We start from the raw sequence: 15,544 nt of genomic DNA, 5'->3' as shown, positions 1-15,544 counted from the left end.
GAACTATCCCTTAGTAAGATTTTGGTTGTTTCGCCCAAACTAAGCTGTTCTATCGTCGTTTTCACATGCTGTTTGAAATGTTTTTCTTTTCTTGTTTGAACACAGATGTTTGGCATGAATATTTAACAGAATTTTTTATATTGACAGATTAATGCTGACAAGATCCAAAAAAGAGAAAAAGACTATAAAACAATAAAAGTTCTACAAAAATACTCCATATGACTAGTGCACTATATTCAAGTTTTCTAAGGATGTACAATAGCTTTTATGTGAGGAACATGAAGTTTTACTTATATCCTTTGCACTTTTATGGTACAGTTTTTTGCTTTTTGAAGTCTGACAGAATAAATTATTACTGTACCATCCTGGATTTATGGAGTAGACAGGACATTCTTCAAAATGTCTCCTTTTGTGAAAAATATACAGGCTTGGAATGACACAAAAGTGGGTAAATTATGAAGGATTTTTTTGGGCTGAACTGTTTCATTTTACTGTAACTTAAAAGACAGGGGTTTGTTTTACTGTTTTAAGGTACAGTGGCAAAAAGCTAATTTTGTAGCTTAGCAGGAATTGTGCAGGAAGTTTGAAATTTTACTTATTTGTAATTAAAAATGAAGATAAAAGCTTATGCTCTTGATGTTTGTTTCAATCCTCAGATGGGTAGCTGAGCACTTTGTGAAGTGCTGGTCAGAAAGAAATTTTGCCCTCCTCCCTCCAGAGCTACAGAGAGATTGCCTTAATACGGTCACCAAAAACATGGTGTGTAACAGACACATATTTGATTTCACTTGTGGTGGGGACTTCCCTTTGACTTTGTTTGTATACTGATCTAATGATACTGAATTAAGATATTGTTCAATTTGTTTGTATGCCATTTTTTCTAGTGGGAAACAGTATAGACAACAACCCATGTTTCCTTTCATTCCTTACTGTCCTTCTGCTTCTGTCTGCATACTATAGGACAATAAGACATTGATGAGAGGAGCTGTGGCCTCTGTTTTGAGGATGGCTATTGACTAAAGAGCAATTAGAGGTCTTGATTGAGTGGCTTTGTGTGTGTGTGTGTGTGTGTGCGTTAAAGCCACAAACAGCTCATTCACTTAACTCATAGTCTGGCAGTCCCCTAAAATTCTCTCACGCACACACACAGACACACAGACCCAGAACTTCAACAGCTGCAGTCAGCCAAGTGTAGTTGTATAACACTGGGTTTTCCCCCTCCTGATTTCCAGCCTTGATGTAAACCACTGCTGAAGCATATTGGATTACACTAGGAAATTGGCTGTCACTAACAGTGCAACCAGCATGAGAAGCAGGGAAGATGGATTCCATGAAGATGGTGCAGAGTATGTGTGTAACATTGTGATGTGTTTCAGACGGTGCAGAGTGTAGTATCTGTGCTGTCTAGCAGCGAGCAGCTGATTGGCAGCCTGCCGGAGGTGAAATGGGCCAAGCAGGTGCTGAGTCTGGCTAGTGAACTGCAAGAACAGTGTCTGCAGATGATTGTCACACACCTGCCCCAGGTCACACACACCGCTGCCTTCCACGATCTCCGAAGGGTACGACCAATCGATAATATTTAAGCATAAGGTATAAGATTTCTTGTCAGCTATGACAGTCAGGCGTGTACTGTTTCAGAGAGAGGAGTTCACACGTGACCCCACTCTCCTGAGGAAGGTGTGCGTAGCCGTGCGGGAGGGCATTACTGTGGAGAACTGCTGTGACCTGTTCATTGCTGTGAACCGACTAAGCGGTGACCCGAATGACATAGATGTTATCACAGAAGACCAAGCCTATCAGGAGGAAGTGGAGGTAAACAAAGAAACAGAACACTACAAGCTAGCATTTAATTACAACTCAGATCATTTAGTAAATTAATCTTTTTTTATTTTTTTTTATTATTGATCCAAACAAGACGGCTGTTATATATCCACACAAAAATATGGACATCTAATATATTTGAAAGAAAAGCATAGTAGGTTTTCATAAATAATTATGTATTTATTCTAAAATAATTATTTTGTATATAATTACTTCTTTACAAAAATAATTTTTTACATAATTCTGTAGAAATAGTGTTTAAAAAATACAGTTTTAGTGCAAAAGTATTGGTTATTTTCTCCTTGCAGTCATATTTTGATTTGAATACATCACAGTCACAATACAGAATTGAATAATTGAATACAATACAGTCAGACAGTCACATGTGGTGTAGCTGCAAATCTGATCTGAAATTTCTGTATGCGCATTTGGTCAGAACTTTACACAGCTCCCATACTACTCTCCATTGAAACAAAATGACTTCCGGACTGTCGTTTGTCAGAGATTAGGGAAAACCTGCAGTGGAATACCTGCAACCCCTTCAGTGTTAACTATATTAAAAATACAGCACAGCTCCGGATGCCTTATTTTATAACATGTTTATACAGGTTTTCATTTAAACGTTATTTTATTTAGCAATCTGGATCAGAACTGTCTGTTCTATTTTGGTCAATATAAAGTAAATCTGAGGAATACATAATTAAATTGAATCTGCATTCTTTGTTTTCAGTATGTGCATACAGTTACTGTATGTTTTTATTTTTGTAATCTGACTTCCAAATGAAACAGGATATTAAAAAGCATGGTGGCATTACTGTCCAATGGGCATTACATACCAGAATACTGGTGGGAGGAAAGTTGTAGTAAAAGTTAGCAGGGTTTTTGACACCAACTATTTCAGACGTTTTCATAAAGAATCAAAAACATTTCTTAAAGAATTGAAAACATGCATGAATTTACAAAGTACATTATGACTTCATGTTGATTTTAATATGTTAACTGCATAAGTGGTGTACAGTAATTATTGTAATACTTGATGTATAGATTTTCTGTGCTTCATCAAGTAGTGCACACCTGCAGCAACAGTCTGCTGAGCACATTCTCTGTATTTAATGGCACGTGTACAAAGCGCTTCATTTGATCCTGGGATTTAAACTCGCCTGTAATGTACATGGCCAGGCCGGATTACTGTAAAGTGACACTACAAATAGAAAAGGTCATGGTAAACAACTCCACCTCTCATACTTACAGTACTCGCGCTGTCATTTTCTGTTTTTCTATATTTCTCTCTGGCCATCTCTCTGTCACTTCCTGTCTCGTTGTGAGTTAATTCACATCCCAGGGGAAATGGCAGAATGGATTAGTCTGAGAAAGACCAAGAGTCGTGGGTGTGGCCATGTCAAATCTGGTTCCATTTCCATTATAGAGGAAAGCAGGGAGGGACGTGGGAGAAATGAACTGTGGATGGAAAGGCTGAGGCAGAATTTGAAAAAACAGGTCTTTTTTTTTTATGAACATTCAGTGCAGAAGGCGGGAACACAAGCCTCTGCTACTGACATCATCCATTTAGCTGGAGAGGATCCTGTTAAGGGTAAAGGCAGGCAACGGCGATCGGTTGCCAAGACAACCAGCCTTTGAAGCAGCTGCTGATTCGTTCCTGTTCTCCTGCTGTTGTATCCACCCTCCCTCCTTCTCTCTTTCTTTTTCTCTGACTCGCTCACCCTCTCTCACTCATTCTGTCCCTCCGTTAGCCATTCAGGCGTGAGCTGTGTTCACTGCGCACGAAGCTCTGGACCTTCCTGCTTCAGTCCTTCTTTGCAGTGCGGCACACACAAGGATGGGATGCACTACAACCCAGATATCGAGAAAAAATACTCGCAGGTAAGGAGAGGAAGAAGAAAAGGTAAGAATGTAGCAATAGCAAAATAAAGGGGAATGGAACTTAAACGTAAATAATGTGGAAAGATGGTAAAGTATAAATTAGAGGAGGATAAGAGAGAACTTAAGAAATGAACAGCTCTCAATGGAAGCTCAGTGTTCAAACCATGCAGCAGTCAGAATGCGCTTGTGTACATGTGTGGAGGAGGAGGGGGGTGTTTTTTATTTTTTTTTAGTGGTCCAGTGCAGTGATTAAGAGCCCTCCTTTGGGTAGCCAGTGCTGGGAAGAGAAACCCTGCTGGATAACCTCCAGCTCCTGTCAGTCCTTCAACAACAGTCCTTTAATATGACCTAGTGATGCTTTGAACATTGAGAGCTAGAATACAGTCACATCAAAACATTAAGCATTTCCAGAGGGGGTTAGAGAACGGGGTCCACAATGAGATCCAGTGGATTTTGTGTTGTTCTGTTCTGCAGGTGGAAACATATATGCTAGTGCATAAATTATGCATTGCTTTAGGTGTCGAGAGTGATAGTGCTTTCTAAAGATTCCCTCGCATATGTAAAGGCATGCAAATGCGGTGGCTAATTTGCAAAGCATTCATTGTGCAACAGCAAACACAAACACTCCAGCTGCATTCCTTTACAGCAGCTATTTGATCCATGATTTGGATTGATTTCGTGGATGACAGCAGATAAATCAGAGCTCAGTTGTATTGCTAGGAAGGAAACCTAGATCTTTGTTTTTTTTTTTTCTTCTGATGATTTAAAGAATGCTCTGGATAAGGTATGAGATGATCAAAGACTAGATCTGTGCTGTCTCTGTCTGAGATGGAGTAGGAAATCGGGTTCTCTGCACTGCCGCTTTTACTGATTGGGGTTGTGACTGATTGCAAGTCTGCAAGTATTTGCTTGTCTGATTGAGGAAATGTTTGGCAAATGTTGATTATGCAGGAGTGGATGTTCTAATTAAACTGAAGCTGTCTGTAATCTAAAATTAGTCTTTATTTTCTTCCTTCTTCCACCAACCCTCTCAGCTGCTCTTGATAAAGGAGACTGTAGACGGCTTGGGAAAAAACCTGTGCTCACTAGCTCTCAGGTAATTTTTATTCTGTTGCTTATTTTGGTAAAACTGAAAAATGATGGGATACATACAGATATTTTGGCCCAGGTTGATTAATTAGCCAATATTTGGTCATTTTGAGATTGTCTCCATCACAAATAAACAGAAGTAGTCTTTTTTTATTATTATTGAGTAAATATTGTGTAAAATATATTCTTTACTGTAAATTCAACAGTCCTGTTTGCTTTCATTAAATTGTAAAGTGTATCTATCTGCATTATTTCAGCCAATCTGCTTTCTAGATATCTATCTATATCAGCATAAGCCATAAAAAAAACTCAATATTGGTTGACCACTAGAAATAAAGTAATTTACAGGCATAGGCTCTGTTAGAACTGTAAGTTCTGATTTTATAAGGTTTTCTTTTACTGAAAGACAAGCTGATTGAACTGAAATTAAATGGCTGTTAAATGAGAGCGGTCTCATCACAACAATGTTAAGGTTGATTCAGGGAATGTGCTGCAGAATTACTGATCCTGAAAACATAGCTGGATTCCCTTGTGAGAAATATTTTCTTAAAGAAAAGGTACATATTTGTGACCCTGGACCACAAAAGGGTCAATTTTTCGAAACTGAGATATATACATCATGGCCGACATACAACTATTTGAAAATCTAGAATATTAGATTTTAATACTAAAATATTAAGAAAATTGCCTTTAAAGTTGTCCAAATTAAGTTCTTAGCAATGCTTATTACTAATCAAAAATTAAGTTTTGATATATTTACAGTAGAATATTTACAAAATATCTTCATGGAACATGATCTTTATTTAATGTCCTAATGATTTTTGGCATAAAAGAAAAATCAATCATTTTGATCCATACAGTGTATTTTTGGCTATTTCTACCAAAATACCCTAGCGACTTAAGACTGGTTTTGTGGTCCAGGGTCACATTTGTTTGCTTTTTTTAGTCTTTACAAAAGTTCTGTTCTTTAAAGATGACAGAATCGTATCAGCTGTATTATGAGTTTTGAAGCTGATGTTGTCCGGGCTCAACAATAAGGACGGCCTGACAGCCCATAGAAAGTTGAATATGTGAATGTTTCTCTTTCTGAAACACATAAATATGCATGTGTTCTGGTGTCAAAATATAAACAGGGACTACTGGCTTGACAAGGGCAGATGAAAAAAACACCTCATTATTGAGCTTTAAATAACCATTATGTATATATGACCAAAGTGATATAGATACAGAGACCGTGGGCTAACGAAACAGCTGTCCTTTTTTTTTTTTTTTTTTTTTTTTTTTTTTTTGAAGAATGTGCTTTTTAGCCTTTAATCCAAAGATCGTGGTTTTGTGCTCTTTGGTTTTATACATCTGAGATTACTGTGTCAAATGGGTTGCTGATCTGATTAACAATGAGCAAAGCCATCATGATCTTTCGTTCTCTCTCCGTCTCTCTTCCTTCTCCAACAGAAACCTAGAAAATGCCTCTCGGGCACTTCATCTCCATGTGATAGCCCTACTCATCCTCCTGTTAAAGTATCACAAGGTCCACGTGCTTCCCCTGCAAGATCTGTAGCTGCAGCATCAGGCACCATGAAGTCTGATGCTCTGGGGCCTACAACTCACACGGCTCCTTCTGGCAAAACAAAAGCTAGTAACAACGCCTCACTCAGAAGTAAAAATGATAAGGTTAAACCAACTCAAATGCCAGCTAAAACCAAGACTACGTCTACTGTTAAACCAGTGTTGAATGGCACTGGTGGCGGGGCTCAACGGGAGAATTCCACTGCTTCAGGTGCACGTGGTTCACCCACAGGGAAGACGGAGATGGACAGGAAGCCAAACCCAGGAGCAAGGCCAAAGTCTTCCCCTGCTGGGTCTGATCTCTCGGGAGGCCAGGCTAAAGGAGGAAAAGTGCAGAAGAACGCAATGTCAGGGAAAGATCTGCCTCAGGAATCAGTCAGCAATGCTCAGAATACTCCATCTAACTCTGGCAGTACCTCACCAGACAACAGCGCTGGGAGTCCTCGCAAGAATGGCCACAGTACACCAACAGGTGAATTTACCTTCATTCATAATTACCTTTAGACAAATTTAAACTCTACTACTTCTCAAGCTAGTCCTTGTTTTACTGTGAAGTGTGGAGCAGCAAAGCCAGAGACAGTGACATTTCGAGCAGAAATTCAGATCTGAAAACAGCTGTAAGTCCATGGAAGTCAAGAAGCTATCCTTAGTTCCCCATGTTAGCTGCTGATATTAGAGATTGCCACCTCAGGTTCACTCTTCTGCCCCTGAAAGTAAAAGTTAATTAATAGTATGATTGTGCTTCTGAGTTTCAATAAAAGTTAGAAAATTAGAACAGGAAAGGAAGGCTAGGGAGAGAAGGAATGTACTGCAGTTGAGAGGGAGAGAAAATTCTCAATCTTGAAATCCAGAGGTAAAAATATAGATACAGTATCTCTTCCTTTTTCCCTGCTCATTAGCTGGTGTTTGGCTGGTACTGACTTCTCTGTGACTCAGAGAGTCTTTGCTCAGCAGAGTAGGTTTTAGCTCATCACTAAGCTGCTTAGCACCACTAAAATTGTACATGCCTATTACCTTGTTCACAGTTCTTAAGGAATGTAGGTTTAGATAGCACAGAGGTTCTGCAGGACAAATACCAGTTTACAATAAGGTACAAAAAAAATCACAATTAATTTTTTTCCTTGTGCAGACAATGTTGAGACCAGGATTTTGATGGATAGTGCTCTGTTTAATTAGATTAATGGGCTATTTCGTTAAAAAAATGTTTGAAATGATTAGCTTGAAATTGTTTTAAAATAACTACCATATTGTCAACATGCAATGTCATTTATAAAAATGTTGTGTTGTTGTTAAACGTAATAATCCTTTTTACATTGTAGGTCTCAGGTCAAAACTTCAAGCCAAGGCAACAACAAAATCTCCTCTGACCAAACCTGCTCAAAAACCAGACACTGACAAGACTAGCAGGTGAGTTAATTGAACAACCAGGCTGTGATCCTCACACTTGCACTACTATTTTTACTATCTACACTTTATTCCAATTGATAGTCTTTTGATCCTTCATTGTGTTTACAGCCCCACTAATAAATCAACCAAGACTAAACCTTCCACAACCAGTCGTGCGGTACCTGGAGTTCCTGCATCCCGCTTAGATCCAAAGAGCAAAAACACTGTGTCAGAGAACCTTGGTAAGAAATACTCAAGCTTCAGAATGGATCTAAAAGTATTTTGTTATTAACAGTAATGAGTTCAAGTCTGTTTCCTCTTTTAAACAGCTTCATCCAGACCTGGTTCAGCCCTTAGCTCTAGAAAGCCTGCTTCCCCAAGAAAAGATATAGAGAGAGAGATATCTAAACCTGCAACTACAAAGAAGACCACAAAGGCCATCCCTGAGTCAAGGCCCAGTGTCAAAGCTTCCACGTCTTCCTCCAGGCAGTCTCCTTCTGCCCCAAACAAAACAGGACCTAAACAGAAGGCTCCAGAAACACTTTCAACAAAATCATCTCTGAAATCCTCAGGGGCTGTCAAAACTCCTGTTGGCTCTAAAAAGCCAGGCAGTGCTGTGAAAGATTCAGTATCTAGCCCTAAACATTCAGACTTTAAAAAGGTCACTCAGCAGTTGAATCCAGATTCTACCGAAGGGAAGACAAGAAGCAAGGAACTGGTCACATCTTGTCTGGAGAGTTCCAAAGTTCCTTCTTCCCTGGAGCAGCATTCACTAGTCAGCCCAGCTGTACTAGACCAGCAAGAAGCGGTTCCCGAGGGTATATCAGTAACTTCCACTAAGGTTGAAGATATGGAGAAAAGCAGTGATCTAGTGAGTAAATTAAGTAGCACAGAAGTGAAGACTCAGTCAGTAACTCCGGACATGCATACATGTACTTCTGGGCAGAGTAAGATATGCGGAAGTAAACTGGCCACAGGCCATGCCATTCCACCCCATGTCACAGGACCAGAACAAGGCCTCAATTCCATGAACTCCTCAAAGGACTCAGACCTCCCTCCTGATACAGCTTGCAGTCTAGGGAGCATTGAGACACCCCTAGAGGACTCATGGAATGGGCTTCATCCCCAAGTTAGCCCAGAGTCAGAGACTGGCAGTGCCACTACTTCTTCTGATGACATAAAGCCACGGTCAGAGGATTATGATGCTGGTGGCTCGCAAGATGACGACTGTTGTTCCCATGAGCGTGGTGTTTCAAAGTGTGGGACCATGCGTTGCCCTGACTTCCTGGGTCGCAGCAGCAGTGACACCAGCACACCTGAGGAGCTCAAGATGTACGAAAGTGGGGCTGGACTGCGTGTGGAGGTACGGCTGAGAGGACGAGAGGCAGAGACTACAAGTGAAGAAGAGGTAGGGCGTCAAAGAACACGTTCTTGGATTAGAAAGGATGAGGTGCCAGTGGAGGAGGAACCTTGTGAAATGGATACTACGTTAAAAAACTTGAAGGGCGTGCAGGACCACCAACTTTTCTCCTCTGAAGAAGAAGAGGAAGAGGAAGAAGAGGAGGAGACTGAAGATGAAAGATCAGAAGTTGAGGTGTTACCGAGGGGAATGGCTCCACCAATTGCCGAGCCACCTCCACAGTTTCAAGGTATTGTCAATCTTGCATTTGAAGATCCTGGGGAACAAGAGAATGAGCAACCAGAGTACCAGTCAGCTTCTAACTTCCGTCGCTCTGTTTTACTCTCGGTGGATGAGTGTGAAGAACTTGGATGTGAAGAAGGAGGTGCCCAGACTCCGACACACCAGTCAAATGATTCTTTTGCACATGGTGATGTCTTCGATGGTGAACCTCACAATTCTCAGACAGACTACTGCTCCCAGCAGTCCACAAGCACAGTGAGGGGCAACCATATCTCCAACCACCAGGAAAATGAACAGGAGCCCAAACCTGCAGTATTCCTGATAGAGATCCAGAGATCTCCACAGGAGGATTGTGCATATAATCAATCAGATGCCCCTGTGCAAGACAAAGACACCAGTGACGTTCCTTCTCAGGAGCGCCCTAGTCACCTGGACCTCCGGCTTGTGGAACAGTATGGCAATCTCCAGTCCAAACATATAGACAGCAGAAAAGCTGACTTGCGGCTAGACTTACCTGAGCCGCAGCTGACTGCGAGCTCACCCGCACACTCTCCAGCAGGTAATGTATAACATTAGAGCCCATCCCCCCTGACTGCAGCCTCAGAAACATTTACTCACAGTCTCCCATCTTGACCCATTCAACCTAAATGTTCAGACAATTCCTTTGACCTCCAATCATCTTCAATGGGCTAAACCTTGATAGCTCATTGATTTAGATAGTAGCACACTACTGCCTCCTTTTCCCCTTCTTTTAATTCTCTTATTTAGATGTCTGTCCTTTGCAATCTAATATTTCAATAAGCTATACACACAACTGAATTGCCTTCTCTGAGGCGCTATGCCCTAAATAACTCTACTAACAAGTTGTACCAGTACACTCAAGTCCTCAGTCGTTTTTGTTTGTTATTATCCATACTAAATAGTGAGCTTCTTCCTCATAGGCCAAGTCATTTATACGTTGACTTTTCCATAAGAGATCTTTATGCAAAAGACAAGCTCCATGTGACTTGGCCAGCAAATATATACATAGAAATATTTATATATATATATGCACAAATATACAGTGAGCTAAGCTTCCTTTTAATACTGCACGGACCACACCTTCTGCAGAGACCATGATGCTTTGAATGTGTTAGAACAACCTAGATGTTTTTTATACTCAACATCAATGTTGAGTCTGTTGCTGTCTTATTTTTCAAGACTCTGTCTGTTAAGTCACCCAAACCAGAAAACCTTGCATGCCATTACTAGGTTTCATAATTGATTTTGTTCATTTATGAAATTCCATGTTTGTATCCATTTTTTTTTTTTTTTTTTTATTTGTTTTATTTCTCATTCACAATATATCACACCATCTGTAGTTCTGTAGTAGGTAACATTTTCTCAGCTCTAGATGTGTATGTTGTAGATTTAATTTAGTGTATTTCTGTAGATATAGTATTTTTTATTTTTTTGTATGTTGTGTTTCTAGAAAAACAATCTCAAGGTCCTCCTCGTGTCTCTTTTTTTTCACACTTGTATCATGATTCTAATCACTGTTAATTTTTTGGGGGGAGTTTTATCTTTACAAAAAGCACATCTTGCCAAGAAAAGCAATAAGCACTCTTTTGCCAGCATGTCCCTCATATTTTCAGTGCATCGTTAAGTTAAGAAGTATAAGTGCTTGCTTGCATTTCGATGTGTATATTGAAGGACAACAAATGCTCAGTTTGATCAGAACTAGAGAATTCATATCTTTATGAATTATGCTGGAGATACAGTGGCTGGCAAAACATGCCTTTTACTGTTACAGCACTTGTGAACAAAAGAGACACATTCAGTGTAGGCTTTCTTCTGTGCATCACCTTTATGGCAGCTGTCCATCCTTATCCTAAATTCAGAAGTTGCTCCATGGAAAACTTTGGATTTGCACATCTGCTTAATTTTAATGCATGTGTCATTGAATCAGATCTTGATTAATGACAATAAAAAGTGAAAACTGCCTAAGACAAAGTATATATTTTTTTCATCTAGTCCTTAAAAGGATTGATATCTCAAGCTTAACTGCTTCACAGTTGCACTAGGGGTGATTTTTTACATCATGTGGAGCTAGAAACAACGCATGTCTTCAAGAAAATTCCTGTGTTTAAAAAAAAAAAAAAAAAGCCCAGGTTGGGATAAAACACTTGGTCATTGTGCAGTATTGTCAATTATTTTTAGGGGACATTGATGGTTGTGACACATTGGATCAAACCTGCACACATGACCGGAGGCCGTCTAAAGCCCTGTCCCCCATTTACGAGATGGACCTGGGAGAAGCCCTCGAACAAAGCATGGATGCTGACAGAAGCAATGGTCCCCAAGAGGAGGAGTCACGTCAGGAGGGTAAAGGAGTAGAGGCAGAGGACGTTAAAGAGGAAGTGGACAGCGAAGACAGTAAGTTTGCAGAGAAAGACTGGAGTCTGCTTCGACAGCTACTGTCTGACCAAGAATCCAATCTAGGCGTCATAAACTCAGTCCCAGAGGATTTAAACCTTGCACAGTATCTGATCAAGCAGACGCTGTCCTTGTCTCGAGACTGTTTGAATGAACAGGACTACTTGTATCACGAAAAGGACACATTTAAGCGCTGGGCCGAGCTTATTTCTCCACTGGAGGACTCCACCACCAGCATCACTGTAACCAGCTTCTCTCCTGAGGACGCTGCATCTCCACAGGGCGAGTGGACCATCGTGGAGTTGGAGACACATCACTGATGGCCTCCTGGACTGGAATACAGCAAATGTTTTCATCCAAGGACTCTTTGGATTACTGGATCCTGTCTGTGCTTATTTATTTTGGGGAGAAAGACCAATCAGTTGCAGCTTAAGTTGACTGAAGTCACATGTCATTTTTTCTCATCATACAGGTACTATATAAAGGACTGGAACTATGACCTCTGTGCAGTTGTTTTGCATGTGGGCAGTTTTCTAAGCTCTATTGTTTACTTGATGGGTGTTGCTTGAATCTTTGTAGAATACCAAAAATGCATTTTCTTGTTGCTTTTTTTGTCTCTGAATGATGATGCTTCTAAAAAGTTTTGAACAGAGTGTAGAGAGTAAGTTGTTCTGGTTTACATTCATTGTTGTATTTAAGACAATAAAAGCTGTGTTGAATTTTGCTGTCTTTTTTATATTTTAACTAAATAAATAAAAAAGGTTATTGCAGGCACTTAGAATGGAAGTACAGTAAATGAGGCCAAGTTTTAGAGGATTAAAATGCAGAAATCTAATATTTTATAAAAGCACTGATGCTATTTTAGAATGGCAAGAAAAAGTACTGGAATGTCTGGTTTCTGCAACTTTTTGAACAGGATGACGATTTTCTTCTAATTGTCTTTAAACATTAATTTTTCAGAAGCAACAGAAGATTGCTGCATTTCAAAGAAGACAAAATAAGTACAATTTGACCTTATTTTAATGTTCAAAAAGTTTACACCCCCCTAAAGTTTCCTTCTTGAGCACCAGTAAATGTTTTCACCCTTTGTAATAGTTGTGTATTAGTCCATCAGTTGTCCTCAGTTTGAAAAAATAGATTTTAAAATCTTACCGTTACTGTTGTTTAAATATGCAGAATATGCTGGAAGCAAAACAATGTGCAGGAACTGAAGGATTTTTCTGAAGAACACTGGCTTAGAACAAACTATGGACTCATGAACAAAAAGTTTACTTACTAAAGTATACACATCTCTTTCACATCACTGTGAATGTGTTCAGTAAAGACATGAACGATTATAACTGTTTGTGTGTTGTAAGCATAAGCACATTGTGCTTGTCTATACTTGTAACTTGAAGATCAGTAATGATACAAATGCAGAAAACCAACCAATTCCAATGGGTTCACATACTTGTTCTTGCAACTGTATCTTGCACATGTATTAAACGTATTGAGTTGAAAAACTGTTCTAGTGAATTATGCGATTAATTTATTCAGTAAATTTGTAAAATTGTATATAACTTTACACAAAAAGGTAGTAATTTTTTTTTCCCAACCTAAAATTATGATAACAATTATGGTTGAAACATAGTATTTTTTATATTTATAGACTGACCCCATTCACTTCCATTCTACATGCCTCTCTGTAACTCAGATTTTTTTCTTTTAAGAATGGATAGATAGATAGATAGATATTGTATTTATTGTATGTATTTTGATGGTTGAAGCCCTATGTATTTCTTTATCTTCTGAACAGTTAAATAAGGACACTGTAGACTTTAAGGACAGAAGAAAAGTTGCCCATGCTATAAATTAGTCTGTTCTCCAGTGCTGAGGCGGACAGGAAGCTTTGAAGGGAAAATCATTCATCAGTGCCCTTGCAAAGTAAAAGTAAAGTGTCTTGAGAAGAATAAGCACACACACACACACACACACACTGCAGAGCAGGCCAGCAGTTCGTCCTCAAAACCCTGCTTCTCCAGGAAGTCTACAACAAACTATAATAAGTTTTTCCATATCAACAGTTCTGATTCTGTATCCTTTTCTACATAATCCTTGAAATGAGTGTGGGAAACTGTGCAGTTCTTATTCACTTCATTTGTTACCGGAGGTGCCAGACCACGTCAGCTAAAAATCTGGGCCGGGTGACAATAAACAAAACATCAAACAGGATCTGCCTCTATACAGCTAATTACTCACAACATAATCAGGTCAGCGTGACGAGCAGAGTAAGACTTGCTGGAATGTCTCCTACCGAATTTGTCTGGATGTGCACGAGCAAACACTGCTGGTGCACCGTACATAGACATAAACGATACCTCTGCAATAATACTCATAGAAAGCTAGCCTTCTTATTCATTTCAATGGCACTTGTTCTGTTTAATGTTGGAATCGGTGTTTATTTTATAAGTAAGCCTAAAATTCACTTGCGATTAGCTGGTGCTGGTCTTATCTATCTTTGTCTCCACCTAGTGGAGATTGCTCCTCACAGTTCAACTAAAACCACAAGAATGGCAAACTATTTGGAGAAAATGCTCTGACTATACACTGGTTGTGGAAAAAAATCCATGTGCTTAACCAAAATGTAGTGTAATGACTCGAAATGTTATGCTAGGAGATCCATTGAGACTTTCCCATGTAATTTTGCAAGGTATTTTTTTCAGTTAGCCTAACTTTATCCACAATTTTCTTGATGAGAAAAGCAGTGATTATCAGTGGAATCGTTTACACAGTGGGTTTCAGTGTAAAATGCTGGAATATTGTATTACTTATTATATACATAATCTAGTAATCCTCTTCAGGACTGTGAAACCCGCTGCCATTCATCTTAACTCGTTTGTCTTTTCAAATACAAGTGAAGTTTCTGGAGTCCACATTGTTTTGCTGTCAGGAGTCTCAATTTCAGTCTGAAGCAGATGAACTCAAGGTCAGGCCTGCAGCAGCTGCAGATGTATCATATAAAGTGGACATCCTTATTTATTCCTCATTTCCTGTGAGAGATAGCCACACAAAGTCCTTCATGAAGTTGCCAAATGCCAAAATAATAAACCAGCCCATAAACCCTTCAAGTCCCAACGATATTTCAGCTGCGATGTTGACAATGATGAGAAATTAAGTGTGTGGGCTGCAATGAAGACCCCAAGATGATTTTTTTCTATGGGTTTCCATCATCTCTTAATAATTTGCCTTGTATGTCTATTTTAACTAACCTAATAAAACAAGATGATCAAAGTAAATAAAAGCAGCTTTTTACAAGGGAACACAAGCCTGAGGCCCTGAGTCAAAATGAGTCTTTTTTTCTTTTAATCAGTAGATCTCATTTGTGATGTTATAATACTCCCAGTGTTCAGCTGAAGAGTCAAGTGTGGGTTCAGTGGGTGTAATCAAATGAATAGAAATGTTTTATTGGTTCACTCTCTCAACATTCTGTTATATGAACAACAATATTAATGTCATCATAAAGTATGTTATTTTATGGAAATGATTATGATATTTGATCATATGAGGACTCTGTGTGGTTATATGTGGCTTTAAAGATAAAGCTATGTGTGTTTCAGTCACATAACTGTAAGCCACAAGCACATACATAAATGCTATTCATATCAGAAAAACCCAGAATAACCCACAGTTCTGGCAGGGCTAAAATATTTTGACTATTATTAAATGTGCATATTTTAAATTAATATTTTTTAAATAATATATTTT

General features: G+C 39.1%; 1 protein-coding gene across 1 annotated transcript in view; it reads left to right on the top strand.

The window, feature by feature from the left end:
* The window catches only part of LOC306878766 (BTB/POZ domain-containing protein 8-like), a 42,278-nt gene extending 29,755 nt beyond the window's left edge, over positions 1-12,523 (top strand). The window contains exons 10-19 of the mRNA XM_079431289.1: positions 657-759; positions 1,377-1,559; positions 1,639-1,812; positions 3,573-3,702; positions 4,737-4,798; positions 6,244-6,829; positions 7,677-7,764; positions 7,873-7,985; positions 8,073-9,944; positions 11,585-12,523. Of these exons, the coding sequence (XP_079287415.1) occupies positions 657-759; positions 1,377-1,559; positions 1,639-1,812; positions 3,573-3,702; positions 4,737-4,798; positions 6,244-6,829; positions 7,677-7,764; positions 7,873-7,985; positions 8,073-9,944; positions 11,585-12,120 (3,847 nt within the window). The 3' untranslated portion in view covers positions 12,121-12,523. The remainder of the gene's footprint in view (positions 1-656; positions 760-1,376; positions 1,560-1,638; positions 1,813-3,572; positions 3,703-4,736; positions 4,799-6,243; positions 6,830-7,676; positions 7,765-7,872; positions 7,986-8,072; positions 9,945-11,584) is intronic.
* Positions 12,524-15,544: the final 3,021 nt, after the last annotated feature.

Source organism: Barbus barbus, assembly GCF_936440315.1.
Source record: "Barbus barbus genome assembly, chromosome: 13".
NCBI lineage: Eukaryota > Metazoa > Chordata > Actinopteri > Cypriniformes > Cyprinidae > Barbus > Barbus barbus.
This window is presented reverse-complemented; position numbering and strand designations above follow the sequence as displayed.